We start from the raw sequence: 21,311 nt of genomic DNA on the forward strand, positions 1-21,311 counted from the left end.
GTTCTCACTGGGGATGATAGCCCATGCACTCATGTCGCAGACGTCAGTTCCATGAGCTGCCACAAGATATCTGCGTCGATGCTTGTTGGACGGACCAATTCCTACAATTCACAGATCGGCGAATTCTTTATCAAACTCGCTTTGATTTATACCTCCTTTCTTCAGCTTCTTTGCCATCCGCTCTTCCCGCGCTAACTCCTCCCAGTCGTCGTCGTCGTCGTCGTCATCGTTGCCGTCTGGAACCTGTCCGGCCTCTGTTGATTGCTGTTGAGATCGAAGCCATTTTCTTTTCCTATCCTTCTTCTCCTTCCTTTGTTCCCTTTCCTCTGTTCTGGTGATTTTGTTGCTCCACGCCACATTTTGGGATTTGTCCTTGGGTAGCCGTTTCTGGCGCATATCTTGTGAAGATATGGCTTTAGCTGCGCTGAGTCGTTTTGCCTCTTGCGCTGTATCTGCGTAAGCGTACAAGCCCCACTAGTGCAGATAAGATGAAATGTACATCAAGGATAGAGGTGATGAGATGACTTACATCAACGTCAGCATCATTCCAACTACTTTTGTCCACATTTTTGAATTCCGGCATTCGAGGAAGACGGAGTAAACCGTAGCACCTCGCTGTGCCAACAAGATCGAGATCTTTGACTCGGAAGATGTATGAGGCCTCATGTTTGCTGTATGCGCGAACAAGCGACACGAAAGCCTTCGTTGCCTAAAAAAAATAGAGAATGTTATGACCCGTATCACAACCGACAATGAAAAACTGACCCTGTCGTGCGAAGAGCGATCTTTTAACAGCTCGCTACGAATACTTGACTGGAAGGAGGATACTGCACTGTCCTCTGGGCGATCTTCGCCTTCTGCTGAGAGTGCGCCATTCTGGAGAATATACTGGTGCTCATGAAGAGGGATCTTTCGAACAGACAAGAAATCTGCACACAGCCCAGATATTAAGTTAGAAGGAAGATCTCAAATGCCGGTTATGCCGCTCACCGACGTATTCTCGCTCCCGTCCTACGAGCAAGACCCAGGCTCTGCCGCTCTTACCCGCACGCGCTGTACGTCCGCATCGATGTGAAAATGCTTTGGTATCAGAGGGTGGGTCAAATTGAATGACTACATCAACGTCAGGAAGGTCGAGCCCCCTTGCGGCAACGTCAGTTGCGAGAAGAATCGAGGGAGCCGTCGGTGTGCAGAGAGATGAAGTAAACGAGGATAGAGTATGTGTGCGGGCAGAAGGTTGAAGATGGCCATGCATAGAGAACAGGCTTGCACTAGCCGGAAGAAACAGAGGAAGAACCTGATAGTCTGGTTTCAGTCTGGACTGTGAGAGCATATGCCAAAAACATACGCGATAGAAGTGGTCAACAGAAACGCCAGTTGCAAAATAGATTATGAACCGTGCAGCCCGGTGGTGTGTCACCTCGTGGAGCACTATACGAGTCAGTTGTATAAGTTTTTCTGACGGCCGGCACGACACATGAAATATTTTGAGGCTGCGCGATGGATTCTCAGTCAGAAGGTTGGAGCAGAAGCACATGGCGATCATTGAACGTGGGGGAAAACGTGGGGGAGAAGAGGCTTCAAAGGACTGACTTAGCAGGTATCCTGCGTTCTTCGATCGTTTGTCCGCGGCCTTCAGGATCGCTCGCATGGTGACTTGAAACCCTCTTTGACTGCACTCTAACCACAATTCTGGCAGGATTGCGCAGTCCTACCCGGACAAGCTCCGAAATGGCATCGGCATCTGTCATGGTAGCGCTGAACAGACCGGTTCTCCGTTGCTTTGGCAGGTGAGTAAGAATCCGAGTCAAGGTCTGCTGAAACCCCATGTCAAGCAAGCTAAAGCACTGTTAAATCTTGGCTGATAAAAATGCAGCGAGAGCAACAAACATACCGATCTGCTTCATCTAAGACGAGAACATCAAGTTCTTTGACAACCACTGCATCCCTACCTTTCCCAAGTAGAAATTCTTCTACACGTCCAGGGGTGCCAATTATAATATCAGCTCCCATTAAGATGAAGCGCTGAACATCCTGTGCAGGAGTCGATTCGGAAGATGAGACGAGAAGGAGAGGAGAGGGATATTCGTCCGAAGGAGTTTCGGAAGCGCGAGGAGGATCTTCGGTAGTGGAAGATACAGGTTGTGAGGATAAAAATAGAGTGAAGATAGAGTGTATTTGGGATGCGAGTTCTCTATCCACTGCGGGTCAGGAACTGAACGTGTATACATGTTGTATAACTTCTAAGCACGCACCTGGTAGGGCTAATCACGAGCGCTCCAATCTCATTCTTACGAAGCTTGTTTGGCCGTCGAATCAGACGCTCTAGAATAGGAATAACAAAGGCGAGAGTTTTTCCAGATCCAGTGACTGCTTCTACCACCACGTCCTTGTTTTTCATGAACAATGGAATGGTTGAAGCTTGGACGGGTGTCATTTGAGTATATCCCATAGATTGTATGACATCGAACCTATCGAAAGAATAAGCTTGTATGTGATGCCGAGGCGTAACAATGCTACTCACATCCATGAAGTCAATGGCACAGGTAGGGAGGACCATGATCCTGCAATTGCAGTTGAGCCAGACATGTCTGGATTTGAGATATGATCCAATCAAAAGGATGGATTGTTCTTCAGCTATGTACGCAGATGTATTCCTAAGAGCTGGAGTTGTTTCTGAGGAGCAGCCAGGTGCCGTTCAGCGTTCAAATGTTCAAACGTCAAGCTGTTCTCGAAAAAAGAGATCATAAGCCTTACACTGAGGTAGGGTCACATGCCTCCACGCGCGCCACCAGTCACACCACCAGCACTGTGATCGGCGATACTTCTTTTGGCCATGCAAGTTCGAGGAATAACAGTGGAATACCGAAGATTCATCATCGGTACAATTGCAGCGCTCACCTCTGTGATCACCTGCGGCGTAGCTTCTTCAGCTCGATTCTGCACGTGTCAAGTATCATTGAAAATTTCCAGGTCATTCTCGCAAAGCTTGACTGCTCCAGGCGTTCCGAAAAACTGCTGGCAGGTAATCACACAAACTTCTCAAAAGGCAATAAGTTGCTGGCGTTTCCTCAGGGAACAGATTTGCAACGATCCGCGCAAGGCGGCGAAGGAGCGGCCCCTTCTCACTCTCCATAACTTTGATCTGAGGAAGCTACTGGCCTCGGCGAAAGCTGATCTAACGGCAAGAGATTGGCTTTGCCGAATCAGTGTTCTAGTGTTCAAGATGGCATGTAAGTGTCAAGACTCTCCTGTATTTCATGAGGCTTGAGCTTGATGATGTATTCGTGTCTGTTACAATGTGAACGTGGGATTTCACGCACAAGAAAGCTCTTTTTCGATGCCGGCGCTCGGCGCTTATATACGCGATAGGTGAGCGCCCGTCCGCGTCTATGTATTGAGCATTGGCTCTGATGCAGTCGCTTATGACTTACGCGGCCGGGCACCACCTTTCAGTCAGCATGTATTGGACGCGTTATCCAAACAAAACAAGGCGAATCTTTCACAACCATTCCTTGCACTTTCTTTTGTCGATGCAGGATTGCGATGGCAGTTATATCCTTCAAAAGTGGTGGTCATCATGAAGCCACCTGTGCGTTTTTTGCTGACGGCTAAAGGGCACAACACCACACACGAAAGGCCTGTGGGCAACGTGTACATTGAGCGTCTACACTCGTCTACATAGAGTCAGAGAAGTCGAATCCTTGCCTTTTTGAGCAGAGTTACAGTGCCATTCGGCTGACGCCGTGCGTATACAACCAAGATCAACGGGGCGTTGGGACACATGGACCAGTATCAGTATAAAAGAAAGGGAGGCCTATCCGGGCCATTAATCCGTTTCTCCCGCGCCCCTCAAGACAACCGGCAATCCTCAGACCTTCTGGACCTCCTCAACAGCGACCTCATCAGAAGACTATCACTGGCTAAATCTCTCGGAATTTGGACGGTACGCTGGCTTCGATAAATGGAAAAGACGGATAGAGCTTGAGCTTTTGCGTTCGTCCCAGGTTAAAAGTTCAGCACTGCCCGTCTTCCCCCGTTGTCTCAGGCTGCTCCAGTTGCCCCGTGAAGTTATCGTCGACGAAGAGCCGCCGGACACTAACGGGGAAAGGCGATCGTATGCGCGCTGACGGCACTGGCCCGATGGATCTCGTACGCGAGAGAACTGTGCAGCGCTCGAATTGAAATTGACGACTTGCCGTCGGTGAACAGGTCAAGTTGCCAGGCGCAGACCGCCCATCGTCATATCATGCGCTATCGTCGATCGAGGTACGCGGTTCTGGATGATCTCCTATGATCTCCTATGATCTCTCGTATATGACTAATTCATACTATAACTTCTCCTTCTTCTACCCCCCCGATCAATCCTTGTCTTCAGCCGCCCTCCTCCCCGTTCAAGCTCAAGTTCGTTTCTCCTATGAACACCGATTCTTTCCATGACGCCCACGCTCCAAACCCTCCGTCGTCGAGTGCTTCAATGAATTTCAACCCATCTTTCACCTTCTCGTTTCTATCAAATGCCTCCACTCCATCTCGCATGAGCAATCGTAGTGACGACAGTGATAGCGAAGATATCACATCCAAATTGCGACGGCCGTCCGTACACTCTCTCTATCTGAACAAGAACAGGGACTGATCTACATGGCCCTTCGCAGATCTGGCGCATGTGCTCATTGCAAGTCTCTTAAAGTTGAGACAACACCTTCTTGGAAATCACTTCGATGTCACTGACGAGTTGGCATGCAGGTCAAATGCGAATTTCAGCCTGGTCAACAAACGTGCAGACGATGTACGACGGGCAATCACGATTGTGTCGTCCGTGGTCGTAAGAAACGAAAGCCTGCACCGTAAGTTTCACTTCCAAGCCATATCATCAGTGTTGCCGTGTGACATCGAACGTCGTGGCACAGGACTCACGAGGATCTACAAAAGCGCTTTCAAAAACAAGATCTCCAAATCCAATCACTGCTCCATGACCTTGATAAAATGAAATTTGAAGAAAAAATTCGGCAATGGTCAGAAAGGCTCGAATTCAGTAAACATATCACTAGCATTGCACCGTACGATGGCCCTGGTGAGTGGCGACCAATGCAGGAACCTCGGACTTGACTTATTGTTCATTTCATTGTAGAATTGTCCCCTGCACCCTATCGCTATTCCCAAGAGGACATCCAAGTCGTCAACGCCCTCAGGGCTCGCTCTCGAGCTAAGAACGAAGAAAGGGCAGCACAGTACTGGAGAAGTGAGTTTTTCACAATGTCATGATGTACTATTGTCAATCTGGGAACCCATAAGGTATTCCTGAGCTGGCACCGCCGGATATCATCACATACGCTGTAGTCGCACCGGAGGAGATCGTCGTACTTTTTCAAATGTACGTGCGCATTCCATTTCCCATTGATTGTCTTTTTCACGATGGGTTGGAACTTGCAGTTTCTTTGATAGGATCAATGTGAGTCGCCACGCCATCAATTGGAATAACAGCCAATATGGCTTGACACAATAATAGCCCTTCTTCTCTCTACTCGACCCTGACCTTCATACTCCAGCAAGACTTATATGGGCGTCTCCATTTCTCTTCACCGTCAGTGAGTATCTTAACATTCGCGGGCAACGCTGTGGGTTGGATGACTTATCGCTTGTTGTAGTATGTGCTGTTGCCTCACGATTTTATACAGCAAAGCCTAATCTATACGGAATGGCAATGGAGTTTGCTCGCGAGGCTGCTGGGAAGGCTCTTGTTGATGGAGTAAAATCTATCGACGTTTGTCAAGCTTATGTCCTGCTCGGCGTCTATCCCATGCCTGCAAAAAAGTGGGCTAAGGATCGCAGCTGGTTGTTCATGGGCGTCGGGATCCGGTGCGTATAGGCGGTATACAGATTCTCAGTCAGCATCTCATCATCATTTTCTATAGCATGGCCCTTGAACTTGGTCTACACCATCATCCTCCGGCTGGGTTACCTGAACGGGAGCGCTTGAATCGAACGAGGACTTGGCTAAACCTGTTCTGCGTCGATGGCGCTCATGCAACCATGTTTGGCAAACAGCCTATGTCGTCTTTGAACGATGTTGTCTCACGGTCGTCATTCAATTGGTACAAAGCATCCGCCCTCACCCTTCCCTATGACATACACCTGTGTGGATATGTTGACATTTTGTACATCATGACTCGATTTCGTGACACAGTCGGCCATGACCCTACTGAGAAAGCTGGACAGGTGCGCAGTGAAAGACTTTTTTTTCCCGTCTGATTCTTAACTTGCTGTAGGATTTGGATGTTACCGCAACTTGTTTGCATTACGAAGAAGAACTATCGAATAAGATGGCATTTTGGTCCCAACGATACGCGGAGGATCAAAACAGTTCGGGTTTGTTCCGACGCACCTTTCGACTGAAGTGCATGTATATTCATACGCTTCCACATAGATCCATTGTGTAACTACCGTGGCAACACTACCAGACTGTGTGTCGCCTCTCCATAATATAGTTCCATCTCACTGATTGTCCTTGTCGTAGAATCGCAGCCTATCTCAGATTGGTGGTTCTTTCACTGGGTTTTCCGTTCGCAGTGAAGAAAGGGGTAATGCGCGAAAGCCCGATTGTTCAGAAGGCATGTTCCTACCTCAAAACCCAACGTCTCAACTAACATCTAGGATTAGTGCATCGATGTCGCTTTCCTCGTGATACACATCATAGTTCGTGATCTGTACCCGACAGGCATTCTTCGTTTCGCAATGGAGGTGTGTCTCCCCTCATTGCGTCGGATATCAGACTTACACATCTGTTCAAGTCGAATTTCTTGTACGTGGCATTTGCGGCCGCGTTCCTTCTCAATGTATACCAAATCTTCCTCTTATCATAATGTATCACTGACTAGCCTTTAGCTCCTACGACCTAAACTCGTACCTCTTCTTGATCTGGCAACGCACCGGAGGATAATAACAGTCGTTCGAGACCTAATCCGTGTCTTGGGTTCCAAAGAGGTCGTCTGGGATGGGCGCCACACTCCTGCCTTATATTCAAAATTCTTGTCAGCCTTACTGGACAAATACGATCATCCACAGGTACAAATCGACACAGATGGCTCCCTAGAATTTATCCCACATTTCCGCCAAGATCGCCAGCAGACTCCACCCAATATCTATAGCTGGCCTGATACCCCAAGCACCAATGTCCTCATACACGACGAGGCGATTGAGCGTCCCATTGGTACAATCTACCAAACTTCAGGGGACGCCGACATGGATTTCAGTTTACAGTACTTTATGCAGACTACCCAAGCTCAATCATTGAGCTCGACTGCGCCAGACAGCCAAATCCCTGCGCTGGCGGCATCTTCTTTGATGGAACCGGATGGATGGGAAGGATTCAACCACACAGAGTGGACTCCTGGAGGCTTTTATCCTACTTACAGGCGGTGATGGGATGTGATTGTGTAGATTCGATCTTTTGATGTGATACCTTGTATGCGATCCTCGAGCTATCTGTGTGATCAATTCGCTCCACGGCAGTAATGGTTGATGGTGATCTACGTTGAAATGAGATAATAGCAACATTGACTCAAAGACAGTGTATGGCAGGCTAGCGTAATGGTTAACGCGCTAGTTTCCGGTGAGGACCAGCTAGAGATTCTGGGTTCGAGTCCCAGGCTTGTCGTTTTGGATGTTTTCAGTGGGAAGTGATGAGTTAATTGCACCCCAGTATGTGACATCGGCTTGAGCAGGGTCAATTGGGTATCGATTGTTCGAATAAAGAGTGGATACCTCAGTTCGTCCAAACAAAATTCTAAACGGAAGTTCAGCTAGGACCATCCCAAACAATATGGCTTGTATTAGCTCGTTAAAAACAGCACATGCCTTTGCCTTGTTAGCAGTACTGCAGTACGAGGTTGATAAGGGGTCTGTCGGCATCGTTCACGGTCTCCGGCCGGAGGGGTCGGCTGCTCAAATTCAAAGCGTCCGGCCGGTGTTGAAGTCAGCTTGTGGCGGTCTCGAAGCGGTGCCAGTGTTTCCCAAACTCTCCCACTTCCGAGCCATGTTTTGAAAGCCGTCCTTGTTTCAACTCCTTCCTTTATTCGTTGCATTTGACAACTCCCATCGCCCACATTCATGTCCGCCTCTGATGCTGAACCTCTACTCGGACGTGCTTCACCTGGAACCCTATATCTCCGAAGTCGACCATCGTCACCAATTTCTTCGACTTCCTTGAACCACGTCCATATCGCCGAGGCATTGCTCAAGTCAGAGGATGGTGGGGCAACGCTGGACTTGAGTCACAGGAACCTGTCGGATGTGGGAGAATATGGGGCACATGAGCTGGCTTCCATAGGACGTGAGGAGAATGCAGAAGATGACAGTACCGTTCTTAGGTGGGTAGATCATGATACCACCCAGTCACTGCATTCAAATATGCTGGTATAAACTGATCGACTGCATCAGGGTGACGCTTGCCAACAATCGACTGGCTACCCTTCCTATGGCTTTCGCAGTACTATCGCGTCTTCGATACCTTAATCTGAAGAGCAATTCTTTCACCGTGTTTCCTGAAGTGGTACATTGACACTATCTTCCATGCGGAACTCTCCTCATTCATGTTACGACAGTTGACTATCATGCCGTCACTGGAGATTCTGGACATCGGTCGGAATAAGATCAAACGTCTTCCTTCTGAGCCTGGGTCCTTGGTCAATCTGAGAGTGAGTGTTTCAATCGCTCATTTTGAAACTATTCACGCATACGAATTATCGCTAGGTTTTTTCTTTGTACAAAAACAAAATAATCAGACTTCCGGCATACCTCACACAGTTCAAACGACTTCACATCCTGCGGATCGAACAGAATCCCTTGGAATGGCCTCCGAAAGCCGTCTTAGAACTTGGGGCAACCGACAGCCACCTTACGACAAAGGATTGGATCAAAGAAGTTCAAAAATGGATGGCGGAGAATAGTGGGTCACCAGAACACAGCAAATCCGGTGATGAATCTGGTTTCATCAACGACTTCGTTCACAGAAGGCAAGTTCTTTCAGTTTCAGGCCCTGATATTGATCTTATATCACTATTGGTTTATAGAGACGATAGTTCAAGGATTCACTCACCAGTCAACGAGGGTGACTATGATCATGGCCAGACTCCTCATGCCCGCTCCTTCTCTGTGGTCTCTAATGCGTCTGTTTACTCACTGGAAGAAACGCAAGTATCTCTTGGGCCACCATCGTCTGCACCGCGTCCAGGGCGCGTGTTACCTTTACATCTGGGATCACTCTCGACTTCTATCTCCATTGGTTCTTCCGTATCACCATCAAATTCTCCCGACTCTTACCTACCCACACCAGAGGAGTCTATCTCTTCGACAGATGATGACGTTTCAAGGTACTACAGCGAGGCCCAATCACACGCCCGCAATGCATCTTATGCTGGATCTAGTAGACTTGCCACTCGATCCAGCCTCACCGGAAAGAAAAGTCTTCCAGATTTAAGACCTGCTCGATTACGGCTCAACTCTGATGCAGATGCGGCAGGCCTCCCTAGTATTCCTGTGGGTACGCAAGTCACCTTTACGACCCCTCTGAGAGTCAACAAATCATTGGATAACTTCCCAATGCCTTCGCCTATCTCGTATCGGCAGGACTCATCAGAGTCTGATGCTTTTTCGGTTACATCCATTACCGCTCGTCCCTTCGCCCATGGCCCTGTATCTGCGTCGCCCACCTCTTTGGAACAACCCGCGCCGCCCATGGATGTCGAACGAAATTCTTATTTCCGTCGCTTTTCCACCCTTCCGTCGTCCACCATATCGAAGACCATCCCGTCGTCTCTCCTCAGCCTTGTGGACGCGGTTCGTGGCATATTGTTTGCTGTCTCGCAAGTCTATCAAACACTTCAACATTACACTGTTTACGCTATCGACGAACGTCTCTCATCTGTTTTGCTTAAAGTACTCGATCCAGCTAGTAACTATATGACTCAACTGATCAATGCGCTGGACCGCTTTGATTCGATGAGTCGACGAACAGTACCCACGCCCTCCGTTTGCCGAGCTGTCATCGAGTCTTGCAAGGATAACGTGACTGTCTTCGGGAAAGCAGTTGGGGTTCTGGCACTCCAACTCAAGGTCCTCGCCACTCGTGATGATGTGCGGTATACGAGGCAAATGCTTCTGGTTTTATACGGTGCAACCGCAGAGATTTCAAACGCATGGCAGTCGATGACTCCTCACATTGATGCCGTCGAGCCATTGCTCCGTGATCATCGACCTCCCCCAGTTGGAAAGGTGCGGTCGATGCAACCCGTTTTGTCAGGCCTGGAGCAATCACCTTCGCCCTCACCATCGCCAGTACCTTCCACAGCACCAGTGTTCGTACCTCCACATAAGCCGCGCTCACCAGTGGATAGTCCCGGAGGAAGGACTCACATGGCTCGCCGTCATGCAGGTTCTTTCAGCTCGAAAGACGTGGAGATTGGAAAATCCTTGCCTTCCCATCTTGAATTCCCGAACCTGCAGGGAGGGATCGTAACTGGTAATGCCACAGATATTCCTACTCCTCGAGCAGCTCTCCGTCTGGCGGGATTTGTTGCCAACCAGTCAGTCACAGCTCCGAACAGGTCGCCTTTCAAAGCTTCGAAGGAGCCATGGGATTCTCATTCTCGACAGGGTTCACAAACATCGCTGGTGGGATCGTCGGCAGGGTCATCGCCGTCTATTCTTGGCCGGATGCCTACGACGGAACTACCTTCTGATCTGAGTACTCTTGTTGACAAGGAGGCTATCGAGGCTATGTTCAAAGCAGTTGAAGCTGCACCACCAGTCTGGAGTATGATGGACACCATGCTGGCTGATGTCTCGGAGCGACGTGAAGAAGTCCGGGAAAGTTTGGGCAAGGCACAGGTTTTGACCGACCAATTGAAGGAGGGTATATTGACCCTCCAAGCCGGTGTTCAAGTGGATCGGAAAGCATTGAGAGAGGACGCTCATCTCTTCGTCAAGGTACTGCACAATCTTTATCAGGTCTTTTCTGTAACCGAGTTGCTTTCTTGAACATAGACCGTCGTCCAACTGTCAAATATCATCAAGACATATGGGGTCTCGCACCCTTTGTCCCCTGTCTTGCGGAACAGCATGGTTGTCTTGACCAATGCAACAGAGGAATTCGTCATCCTCCTACACGTTTCATCATTCTCTTCCCCTCCGACCCCCCGTCCGTATTCCCCTATGGTTCCGATTGTCAACGGCCAATCTTCAACGAACGGTAGCTTCCTCGGAGCTGATGACAGTCGGCTTGGTGCAAGTCTTTCTCGAAGTCGTAGTGCCCAGGCAGCTTTAAAAAAGCCTCCATCCCCCTTGCCCGCGAGAGACATTCCACACAGTGCCCAACCAAATCAAAGTTTCAAGATCCCAACTCCTCCTCGTCGGATGAGAAGGGAGTTGCTACTGAGCCCCGAAGATGGGATGATTGGTTATTGACGTATGACACTCACATGAACCCACGTTCTTTCATTTCTCGTTTGGGCTTTTTTTCGCAATGTCATATTACACTACTATCTGCGTGCTGTCACATCGTAACTATTTATTTCACTGCGCCCTCATTATACGATAATCCTATTTCAATGCTGTGTGAAAAATGGTTTTACGAACATCGTTGGCGGAAGAAGACTTGCGTCAACGAAGTGAGAACGTAATAATCGGTGACTATTATCTACACTACTACAAGTATCGATTGATCTATCCATTTTGTCGATGTACTTCATAATCAGCATTTGCTAGGACCTTGTCGATCTCGGATCTGATTTCACGAAGGTTTGATTTGAGTGTCTGCACGTCCTCGAACTTCCTGTGAGCCTTGGCTTCTTCCACGAAAGACTCAAGAAGGGCTTCTTGCTCGAGTAATGGCTGCAGGACGTGAGCCAGGTTTGAGTCTGGGTCGATGACGGGGGTCTCTGCTTCCGTGATTGGCGAAGATATGGGTTTCTTGGGTTTTGGAAGAGTCTGCAAGCAACATTGAGAAGTCAGTCGCATCCTGATGGGTTGCTTATGCGGTGATGCAAACAAACCCGAAGAGGGAACATGTGTTTCTGCAGGAACACACTCGCTCGCGTGAGTATCGCTGCCTGCACACGATCTTGGGAACTCCCGGGCCCTGGAGTTGGCAGCGTTCGGATTCGTTTCGCCAGAGAGTCGTACTGCGAAAATGCCTCCAAAAGACGCTTTCGAGCGGCAGACGCTTCGGCCGTTGGCTGGTCATCGTTGCTGATTGGCCGTCAGCGATGATACAGTGGATTAAAAGGTAGACGCTGACTTGAGAGCTAGTAGCAGTTCCTGGAAGACTGGAAGAGCGTCTTCAATCTGTTTTTCAAGGTTTATGAACGCCTCGTAGAGTCTGGCATATGTTGGTACGTGGAATGCTTCCTGCCTGTGCTGTTGACGCCTTCAAACCGATAAGTTCTGGACGGCAATTTAGAGAAACAATATCCTGAAAAACGTACTTGAGGATTGAGGAACACTCTCGACAGATCCTCACTCCTTGGAGGAACTTCTCCTCTTCAATAAGCGCTTCTTTCTCTTTACCTTTGTTTTGTGGCCCCATGCTACTTCGTCTCCGCACGCCATAATCAACTCCTTCGCCCACCTCTTCTATCTTCCCTGTCTTTTTATCGGCAATGAAGAGGAGTGAACATGTGACAGGTCGCTGACCGCGTTTTGCAGGAAGAGAGCAAACGATTCGACCACAAAGACGACAATGGTGTTTACGATTTGTGATTGGGTGAAATGATGCGCTAGGCAAAGATTAGTTGAAGAATACCCCAGGTTAAATCGGACCTACGAGCACAGTGGACACTGTGATACGTCGCTATCGTTCTCCCAAGGCGTGATGCTTTGTTCCTGAGCTATGAAAAGGGTCACTGCTAGTCAAGGAATATCTCAAATTCATGGTTTAACTAGCGCACCTCGAATATCTGCCTTGCTCCCAGGTGTGATTTGATTCTGCATCATATTCTTCCAGAGATCTGCTGCATCTAGATTCCTCAATTCCTTGATGTCAATATCAAAGAATGAAGATGCCCTCCTCGATGGCTGTGCCCTCGAATTTGTACTGGCTTGTCCCTTCGCATTAAAATGCAAAGCGATCAGCTTTTCAAGCCGCCGTTCAAGGCGCGTGCGCTCAATACGACCGGCATCACGAAGAGCTCGGCGCGCCTCAAGAAAATCATCAGTGAGTTGGCGGCGAACGCCTCCGGGTTGGAAACCATGGCGATATGGAGCTGAAGAGCGAATGGGGGTGCTGGAGCGAGGAAGAGGAGAGATACTTGGAGAAGGAGATGCAACGGGGGTAGAGCCTGCAGGGGTTAGCGCTGGCGACGGAGTTTTCGGCGGGGGCTTTGGAGGAAGGGAGGCCGTGCGAGAAGGGGGGTGATTGAAATCTAAATGATCACGCTCTTCATGATGATGAGTGTCTTTCGGTGGGAGTGGAGGCGACGAAACATGGTTAGGTAGGCTGGAAGTGCTGTTACTCGCGTCTGTGGGCGTAACACGAGTGACGGGAGAGGAGAGTACGCTGCGTGCCCTCTCAGCAGGCACATGAGCCTGATCAAACTGACGAGAGGTGAAAGAAACTGTGCGCGGATGTTTACCGTTTGGACGCAGAGGAGAAGGGGACAGCGGCGTAGATGTATTCCGTAGGGGAACGTGGCGAAACGTGGACACCCTTCGTGCTGGAAGATTGGTAGACTGCCACTTCGACGGTCCGGCAGTTGGCTCAGTTTGGCTTGTAGGTTCGGCGGGTACAGTAGAGGATAATTCCGGGAGGAACGCCAGTGCCGGTGCAGGCGTGTATGATGTAGGTGGGGAAGCCGATGTAAGGGAAGTAGGAATGGAATCTGCAGCCAATGAACCTACGTTCCGTGGCTGTGGGGGTGCATTGATGGAGTCTTCTATTGCGACTGGGTCGGCGGGTGAAGTTGTCTCTGAAATTAGCATGCCGACAGATGGATTGCCATTGAAATGAATGAGTGGAGGTTGGATCGTAACAGTAGAGGAAGAAAGTCTTTTGGAAACAGAAATGCTCCCGTTTCCATTTCGCAATGCGTTGGGCTCTCCGAATTCGGAGCTGACAGGTGATGTTGGGTTGCTAGTCGTCGAGCCATCGGTGACAATAAATGAACGGGGTGGTGAGGAAGTCAAATGCGAATTCGACAGGTTACGAGAATGTCTTTTGGACTATGAATAGCGTGATGGGTTGATTTCAATAAACAGCATCCACACAAGGGCAAAGACACACCTTGTAAGCTGGATATGGAACGAAATGTGGGGTCTTGGTGGATGTCATTACGACGCGTGAATAGGCCTTGGGAATGGTCTGTGAATCTGTAGTGAAGAACAGTGATGGTTCAGCTCTAGCACTTATACTTGACAGCGGCAGCGCCTCTAAGACAGTGACGGACAGGTGTGCAGTTGCGTGACGGCGCTCCAGGAGCTCAAGATCGTATCAGTTGATTCCGTGGATGAGTAGCCTGCTACAAGTTGACAAAAGCGAAGGAAAGCAGGCTGCTATGCGACGTTGTCTGCGCGGAATGAGCTCTCGAGGGACTGTCCAAGTGTACCCGTAATAGTGGTCGAATCGGAAGGCGCGTTGTTGCCGATGGTATTTGCGCGGCGCGCGCATTTGTAAGTACAACACCCCATCTATAACCACCAACTCCTCTGCTACCGTATATTGTTACATCTTACGGGCAGGAAACATGGCACAGACACCAGGCCTAGGGATCTCAGAGGAACTTACCAACGCTTTCTCGGGCGCCATCACATCCAAGAATGTTCGTTTCCTCAAGATCTCTATCCGCAATGGTCCATCTTTGTTTACATCTCTTTTCTGTCCCCCTCTTATACCGTTGCTGAATATCAGAACTGCTGGTTCCCGATGGCATCATCCCTCCCATTGGCACCTTTGAGAACGACCTGAACAAGCTGCAAGAGTTGCTTGAAGATAATGTGCCGGCATATGTCCTCGTCCGGCTCGATGAGCCATCCTCAGACTGGATCGCTGTGCACTACGTGCCAGACACGGTGACTGTGAAGGAAAAGGTACGCTTAATATCAAAACTCGAACTGTACGAAGAACGCGATCTTTACGCGCGAGGGAATGAAGATGCTCTACGCATTATTCCGGAACTCTCTCACCAAAAGTCTAGGGTCAACTTACTTCACCGATACCGTCTTTGCCACATCCAAGAGCGATGTGTCTCCCGAAGGTTATGCTGCACACAAGCGGCATGTAGCTGCTCCAAATCCTATGAGCGCGCAAGAGAAAGAGATGGCGGATGTCAGAGCTGCTGAGCGACAAGCGGGCAGCGGCGCATATGAAGGGAGTAGAGCAAGGCACAGTCCTTTAGGCACTGGAGTTGGATTAAACTGGTCTCCAGAAGTTGAAGATTCCATCAAGGATCTTGCGAGTGGTTCAGGAGATCGTCTGGTCGTTTTGGTGGATACAACTTTCCCCTGTCTCAGATAGTCTTGCTCATATCGTGGTTGATGTTCACAGACGATCGATACTGCCTCGGAAACTTTGGTCCTTTCTACTGTCGCCGAATCTAGTGCAGACGATCTAAGCACAAAGATCCCCTCGTCTGAGCCCGGTGAGTGTCGAGCTGGTGATGTATATGACTACTGCTAAACTCACTCGTTCTCTAGCATTCGCATTTTTCGCCTGGTCGCGAGACTCTCCGTACCGACAAATCAGTGCGTACCCCCTTAGTCCATGTCTGACGGCGATGATCGATGCTTGCGACCAGTCTTCATATATTCTTGTCCGTCCTCGTCACCAGTCAAACACCGGATGCTCTACTCCTCTGGCTCATCAAATGTGTATCAAACTGCCAAACAATTGTTGCCCGGCGCGAATCTTGCTCCGCGCAAGGTTGAAACATCTGACCCCAGCGAACTTAACGCTGCATTTCTGCAGGCAGAAGTGGATCACAGCGGCGACACAAGTCGCTCCGGGACTGCGGGAGTTGCCCCGGAGGAGAAGCAGGCATTTGCCCGACCAAGAGGGCCGGCGAAGAGACGTTGATGGTCATTGAGCGCAGAATGTGCACATTGTAGTATTAATTCAGAGGAAGTGCAAATCAGTTTTTTCTCCAACTCGGCCGAGGTCAGCCTGTTCTGTTCAGACGGTCGGCTCAAGATCCGCATCCTCACTGAGTATTTGCATTTTCCGCGGCATCAAAATGCCATATATGGTAATTTGTGGGGTAGTCCGTGAACCAGTTAACCGTTTGTAGTAACTGTGGGCGTCAGCTGCGCTACGAGACAGCCCGCATATATTTAGGCAGGCATTCACGGTCGCCTTTGTTCCTTCCTGAATTGCCCTCGCAACAACTTACCGCAGGCCCGACTGAAGCTCCACCATGTTGTCGAGAGGTCTCGCCACGTCGAGCGCCCTTCGGTTGCGGAAGGCTAGCATTTCATATGTATTGTATGTGCGCGCGTACAGCACGCCGGCGGACTTGCCCCTGCCAAAGACAAAGAAAGTGTTCGATTCGGTAGACGAAGCTGTCAAGGACGTGAAGTCTGGAGACACCCTGCTGAGTGGAGGTGAGCAAGACTGGGCAGTCTGTCGGTGGAAGCAATTCGGAGCTTATACTGTGCGACGTCATAGGATTTGGGCTATGCGGCACGCCTGGTGCGTCTTCATGAATGGTTATAGATTGGGTTGACTACTAATCTATTCATCAATAGATACACTCATCGATGCTCTCGCTCGACGTCCAGAAGTGACCAAGTTGACTGCCGTGTCAAACAATGCTGGTGCAGGGCAGAATGGTCTTGGTGAATGATCCGGATTACGACTGTAAATTTAAATGCTTATTCCCTATCAAGGCAAACTGCTCCATAGCGGCCAGATAGACAAAATGATCGCATCTTACATTGGAGGGTACGTGACTTGGTTATGCCTGCACTAAAAGAGATATTGACTTTCGAGATGCTAGGAATAAACATTTTGAATCGCTCTATCTTCAAGGAAATATCTCAATGGAACTAGTGCCGCAGGGTACACTTGTCGAGCGTCTTCGTGCACATGCTGCAGGAATACCCGCATTCTACACACCAACAGGCGCGTCTACAGCGGTGGAAGAAGGCTCGATACCCATTCGTTATAATGCTGGCGGGATGAAGAATGGGGTCGCCATCTCTGGAAGCAAGAAGGAAACGAAAGAGTTCAATGGTCGGAAATATGTACTTGAGCCATCTATTCCCGGAGACGTCGCGTTTGTGAGAGCTTGGAAGGTGGACGAAGTCGGCAACACGGTATTTAGGTCAGTTTATGTGTTCGGCCCGTCCATACCATACTGATAATGACCATCAGGTATACTGCGAACAATTTCAGTACCGTCATGGCCAAGAACGCGAAGCTGACGATTGTGGAGGCTGAGAACATCGTACCCATTGGTTCCTTATCGCCAAACGCGATCCATCTCCCTGGCATCTATGTTGATCGTATTGTTCAAGCTACCGCAGAGAAGCAAATTGAGTTCACCACACTGGCTCCAGCATCATCGGAAGGCAAAGATGCTGGTAAGGCTGTCGCGCTGGATCTGCGTCACCGTATCGCACGACGTGCAGCCAAGGAACTGAAGGACGGGTACCACGTCAACCTTGGTATAGGTATGCCCACACTTGTGCCCGAGCATCTGCCGCCTGGTGTGAGAGTGTGGTTGCAAAGTGAAAACGGGATATTGGGGATGGGTCCATACCCGACGCCAGAACAGCTGGATGCGTACGTGGACGCCAGTTCTACTGAGAGCGTCGTGGCCCACTGATATCTGGTCATTAGTGATATCATCAATGCGGGTAAGGAAACTGTGACTCTTTTGCCAGGGGCATCTGTGTTTGGTGAGTCTGCGACGTGTAAGGAACCAAAAAGTGTATCTAACCTGGATGCGACAGACTCCGGCGAATCGTTCGCTATGATTCGTGGCGGCCATATCGACGTCGCTATTCTTGGGGTGCGTCTCTTCCCTGTTATATGATCAACAGTGCGGCATGGTTGTTAATCGTGCGATGTTGTCTAGGCCATGCAAGTCTCGCAGGCCGGTGATATCGCCAACTTCATGATCCCAGGGAAGCTTGTGAAAGGTTCGGTCGCGACTCGTAAAGCTCCGAAATGGCCTGCTGATGCGGCAGTGATATAGGTATCGGCGGCGCGATGGATCTGGTGTCCAACCCTGATAACACGAGGGTGATTGCTGTCCTCGAGCACTGCGCCAAAGACGGAAGCCCGAAGATTCTGAAGGAGTGCTCGCTCCCGCTGACAGGTGCAAGGACAGTCAGTCAGATCATCACAGAGCTGGCTGCCTTTGATGTGGACCGGCATAGCGGTGGACTCCAGCTGACGGATCTGGCTGAGGGCGTTTCGCTGGAGGAGGTCAAGGCGAAGACCGGGTGCGAGTTCACGGTGCGGAGTAGTCTGGGGAAATTGTGACGAGAGTGAGGGGAATGTGGGGTTCTTGCGGGGTCATGCAGCTTCTGAAGGCACTGTTCGGAGGGAAACTAGGGAAACGCAACAGGTTCGTAATATACTGCTTTTGCGGATTTAAAGCGCAATTGCGCTAGGGCATTGGTCTGAAGGAGTGCCGCGCGGCTCAACCAAGGCTCAACTGCAAACGGAACGGCAGAAAAGCGCTTAGTCAGCGACTCGGCGGCTGAAATTCTTGCCATCGACGACGTCTGAGGGCTCCGCCGACCACGTCCGAGCGGGGGCTGGAGAGAATAGTTGAGCCGCGGCCGTGAACGATTGTGCACCCATGCTCTCTTTCCTCTGCGATATGCATCGTATAAAACCCCGTGGAACATCTCGATCTTCCGATCCCACCCCCGCACTCTCTTCTCACCCCCTCTTCCTTCCCCACCCCAGGTTGAGATGCTATCTATCAAGGCGGCTCGTGCACCGCTCCACTGTCGCTTTCGTGTCGCCGCGGTACCCACCTCTCACCTTTTCTTCAGACCCTATTCCGTCGCGCCGGTGAAGGATGTCCCTCGCAGTAAGAAGGTGTGGAGTTCTGCCGAGGAGGCAGTCCAGGATGTAGTCTCAGGTAGCCTGATTCTCAGTGGAGGTGAGCAAGACAGTTTTACGGCCTGCATGCTACTTTATCCGTGCGGTTTCAAGGCTTTGGGCTATGCGGCATCCCAGAGACGCTGATCTCGGCGTTGGTCAAGCGGCCAGAAGTGAAGAATCTGACTGCCGTGTCGAACAACGCCGGTGCTGGTGATCACGGTCTTAGTACGTTTCCTTCAGGATCTCGCGCATACACGTGGAATATCCTAACATTTTTTTCATCAGCGCGACTGCTGAAGTCGAAGCAACTGGAGAAGCTCATGATCTCATATCTTGGAGGGTGTGTATTTTGTATAACCTATCAAGCAGCCCAGCGCTGATAGTTTTTTCTCAGGAATAAGTACTTCGAGTCAATGTACCTCAAGGGAGAAGTCTCGTTAGAACTTGTACCACAGGGCACGTTGGTTGAACGCATGCGGGCTCATGCATCAGGCATGCCCGCAATCTACACGCCCACCGGAGCCTATACTGCTGTGGAGACCGGGGATATTCCTATTCGCTATAACCCTGGCGGTATGGATCATGGCGTCATGATCCCCGGCAACAAGAAGGAAACACGAGACTTCAATGGGAAGAGATATGTCATGGAGCCTGCTATTGCTGGAGATGTCGCGTTTGTCCACGCCTGGAAGGCTGATGAGGCTGGTAATTGCATCTTCAAGTGCGTCATCGCATTGCCAACTCCGATTCACTTGTAGGTCCTTGCTGATGTACTTTTTAGGCACACCGCGAATAATTTTAATGCAATCATGGCAAGGAACGCAAAACTGACGATTGTTGAGGTTAGTTTTTTGCCTTTCATTTTTTTCTCCGCTCGAGTAACGCATATATCATTTAGGCTGAGCACATCGTTCCTATCGGCGAACTCGACCCCAACGCGATTCACCTACCTGGCATTTACGTCGACCGGATTGTCCAAGCAACAGAACCCAAGTTGATCGAAATTTTGAACCTCGCACCCAGTGAGGCGGACCAAAAGTCGCAGAAGCCTGTAGATCCTGCAAAAGACATCCGGCACAGAATTGCGAGGCGTGCCGCAAAGGAGATCAAAGATGGATACTATATCAACCTTGGTGTCGGTATGCCGACTCTCGTCCCGGAGCATCTGCCCGCTGGTGTCAAGGTCTGGCTGGAGAGCGAAAACGGAATTCTCGGAATGGGACCGTATCCCACGAAAGAACAAGTTGACCCGTTAGTACCATTTCTTTGGAGCTTGCGGTAGGCGGATGTTGCTCACTGGTAACGTAGGGATATCATCAATGCGGGCAAGGAGGCTTCGACACTGTTGCCCGGTGCTTCCACTTTCGGTACGCGGGTTCATTTTCTTGTACCAGTATAATGTTACTCATTCGATTTCAGATTCCGCCGAGTCGTTCGCTATGATTCGTGGCGGGCATCTTCACGTCTCGATCCTTGGAGTGCGCTCATATACCTTTGATATCTTATATTGCAATGAACTAATTTCTTTTTCCAGGCCATGGAGGTTTCGCAGGCGGGGGACATTGCGAATTACATGGTTCCAGGGAAGCTTGTGAAAGGCAAGTCGTAGGTTATTCACTGCTACAGACTGTCATTGAACGGTGTGCGCTGTGTAGGTATCGGCGGCGCGATGGATCTCGTATCTAGCCCCGACGCGACTACTATCATCGTTCTTATGCAACACTGTGCCAAGGACGGAAGCCCAAAGATCGTAAAGAAATGCTCTCTGCCATTGACGGGCGCCCGAGCCGTCAGCCAGATTATCACTGAGCTCGGTGTGTTCAACGTTGACCGCAAGGCTGGAGAACTGGAGCTGGTTGACATCGCCGAGGGTGTTACGTTGGAGGAGATCCGAGCAAAGACCGATGCGGACTTCAAGGTCTCAGCGAACCTTGGGCGGATGTGATGAGGGCATGAATGGACCACGAAACCTAGACTAGAGCACCTGTAATACGTAGTCGATGTAGTACTTTTTCCACGATGCAAAGTGTCTGTGTCAGAGGCCTGATGAGAGAAACGTTGCCGGAGCGGCGGTTACGGACCTCACGATTGCCGCGTGCCGGCCGGTGATGCCGAGAGGACTCGGAGGGAGTGCCTAAAGCGGAGTGAAGCGACCGCGAAGGCCGTCGTGCTTGCCACTCACCACTGCTCCCTCAAAGCTCGTCTCCATTATCCACAGTAATGAGCTGGCTCGCCTCCCTCTTCTCCTCAAAATCCTCGTCCA

General features: G+C 50.1%; 7 protein-coding genes across 7 annotated transcripts; 5 read left to right on the forward strand and 2 right to left on the reverse strand.

The window, feature by feature from the left end:
* Window positions 1–108: 108 nt before the first annotated feature.
* HETIRDRAFT_309872 (uncharacterized protein) lies at window positions 109–2,589 on the reverse strand (the record flags this gene model as incomplete). Its single annotated transcript, XM_009544344.1, has 9 exons — window positions 109–474; window positions 530–709; window positions 766–929; window positions 991–1,297; window positions 1,349–1,493; window positions 1,594–1,839; window positions 1,895–2,194; window positions 2,256–2,471; window positions 2,525–2,589. The coding sequence occupies 9 exons, from the start codon at window positions 2,587–2,589 to the stop codon at window positions 109–111; spliced, it is 1,989 nt and encodes a 662-aa protein (XP_009542639.1).
* A 1,265-nt stretch (window positions 2,590–3,854) lies between these two features.
* On the forward strand, window positions 3,855–7,422 carry HETIRDRAFT_60513 (uncharacterized protein; the record flags this gene model as incomplete). Its single annotated transcript, XM_009543552.1, has 18 exons — window positions 3,855–3,946; window positions 4,008–4,152; window positions 4,213–4,269; window positions 4,379–4,596; window positions 4,656–4,689; window positions 4,747–4,847; window positions 4,911–5,074; window positions 5,296–5,374; window positions 5,434–5,452; window positions 5,510–5,588; window positions 5,649–5,859; window positions 5,916–6,219; window positions 6,270–6,369; window positions 6,428–6,464; window positions 6,518–6,611; window positions 6,661–6,741; window positions 6,792–6,836; window positions 6,886–7,422. The coding sequence occupies exons 2-18, from the start codon at window positions 4,120–4,122 to the stop codon at window positions 7,420–7,422; spliced, it is 2,193 nt and encodes a 730-aa protein (XP_009541847.1). The 5' UTR covers window positions 3,855–3,946; window positions 4,008–4,119.
* Window positions 7,423–8,109: 687 nt separating this feature from the next.
* On the forward strand, window positions 8,110–11,631 carry HETIRDRAFT_432428 (uncharacterized protein; the record flags this gene model as incomplete). The annotated part of the gene is made up of 6 exons (XM_009544345.1): window positions 8,110–8,369; window positions 8,440–8,551; window positions 8,604–8,696; window positions 8,752–9,014; window positions 9,072–10,986; window positions 11,044–11,631. The coding sequence occupies 6 exons, from the start codon at window positions 8,110–8,112 to the stop codon at window positions 11,461–11,463; spliced, it is 3,063 nt and encodes a 1,020-aa protein (XP_009542640.1). The 3' UTR covers window positions 11,464–11,631.
* Window positions 11,632–11,721: 90 nt separating this feature from the next.
* HETIRDRAFT_407691 (uncharacterized protein) lies at window positions 11,722–13,194 on the reverse strand (the record flags this gene model as incomplete). Its single annotated transcript, XM_009544346.1, has 6 exons — window positions 11,722–11,985; window positions 12,051–12,246; window positions 12,296–12,424; window positions 12,483–12,773; window positions 12,821–12,884; window positions 12,945–13,194. Coding segments are annotated over 6 exons (1,194 nt in total), but the record flags the coding sequence as incomplete, so codon positions are not given.
* A 1,541-nt stretch (window positions 13,195–14,735) lies between these two features.
* Window positions 14,736–16,063, forward strand: HETIRDRAFT_448807 (uncharacterized protein; the record flags this gene model as incomplete). The annotated part of the gene is made up of 7 exons (XM_009544347.1): window positions 14,736–14,841; window positions 14,900–15,078; window positions 15,134–15,362; window positions 15,417–15,475; window positions 15,536–15,629; window positions 15,685–15,732; window positions 15,786–16,063. The coding sequence occupies 7 exons, from the start codon at window positions 14,736–14,738 to the stop codon at window positions 16,061–16,063; spliced, it is 993 nt and encodes a 330-aa protein (XP_009542642.1).
* Window positions 16,064–16,400: 337 nt separating this feature from the next.
* HETIRDRAFT_471015 (uncharacterized protein) lies at window positions 16,401–18,588 on the forward strand (the record flags this gene model as incomplete). The annotated part of the gene is made up of 10 exons (XM_009544348.1): window positions 16,401–16,587; window positions 16,652–16,675; window positions 16,732–16,821; window positions 16,873–16,927; window positions 16,983–17,309; window positions 17,360–17,770; window positions 17,828–17,886; window positions 17,941–17,999; window positions 18,066–18,129; window positions 18,186–18,588. The coding sequence occupies 10 exons, from the start codon at window positions 16,401–16,403 to the stop codon at window positions 18,473–18,475; spliced, it is 1,566 nt and encodes a 521-aa protein (XP_009542643.1). The 3' UTR covers window positions 18,476–18,588.
* Window positions 18,589–18,876: 288 nt separating this feature from the next.
* HETIRDRAFT_438460 (uncharacterized protein) lies at window positions 18,877–21,092 on the forward strand. Its single transcript, XM_009544349.1, has 10 exons — window positions 18,877–19,106; window positions 19,160–19,273; window positions 19,334–19,388; window positions 19,443–19,769; window positions 19,830–19,890; window positions 19,947–20,299; window positions 20,357–20,415; window positions 20,468–20,526; window positions 20,583–20,646; window positions 20,704–21,092. Exons 1-10 carry the CDS (start codon window positions 18,914–18,916, stop codon window positions 20,991–20,993), a joined length of 1,575 nt encoding a protein of 524 aa, XP_009542644.1. The 5' UTR covers window positions 18,877–18,913; the 3' UTR covers window positions 20,994–21,092.
* Window positions 21,093–21,311: the final 219 nt, after the last annotated feature.

The sequence above is a fragment of the Heterobasidion irregulare genome (assembly GCF_000320585.1).
Source record: "Heterobasidion irregulare TC 32-1 unplaced genomic scaffold scaffold_02, whole genome shotgun sequence".
NCBI lineage: Eukaryota > Fungi > Basidiomycota > Agaricomycetes > Russulales > Bondarzewiaceae > Heterobasidion > Heterobasidion irregulare.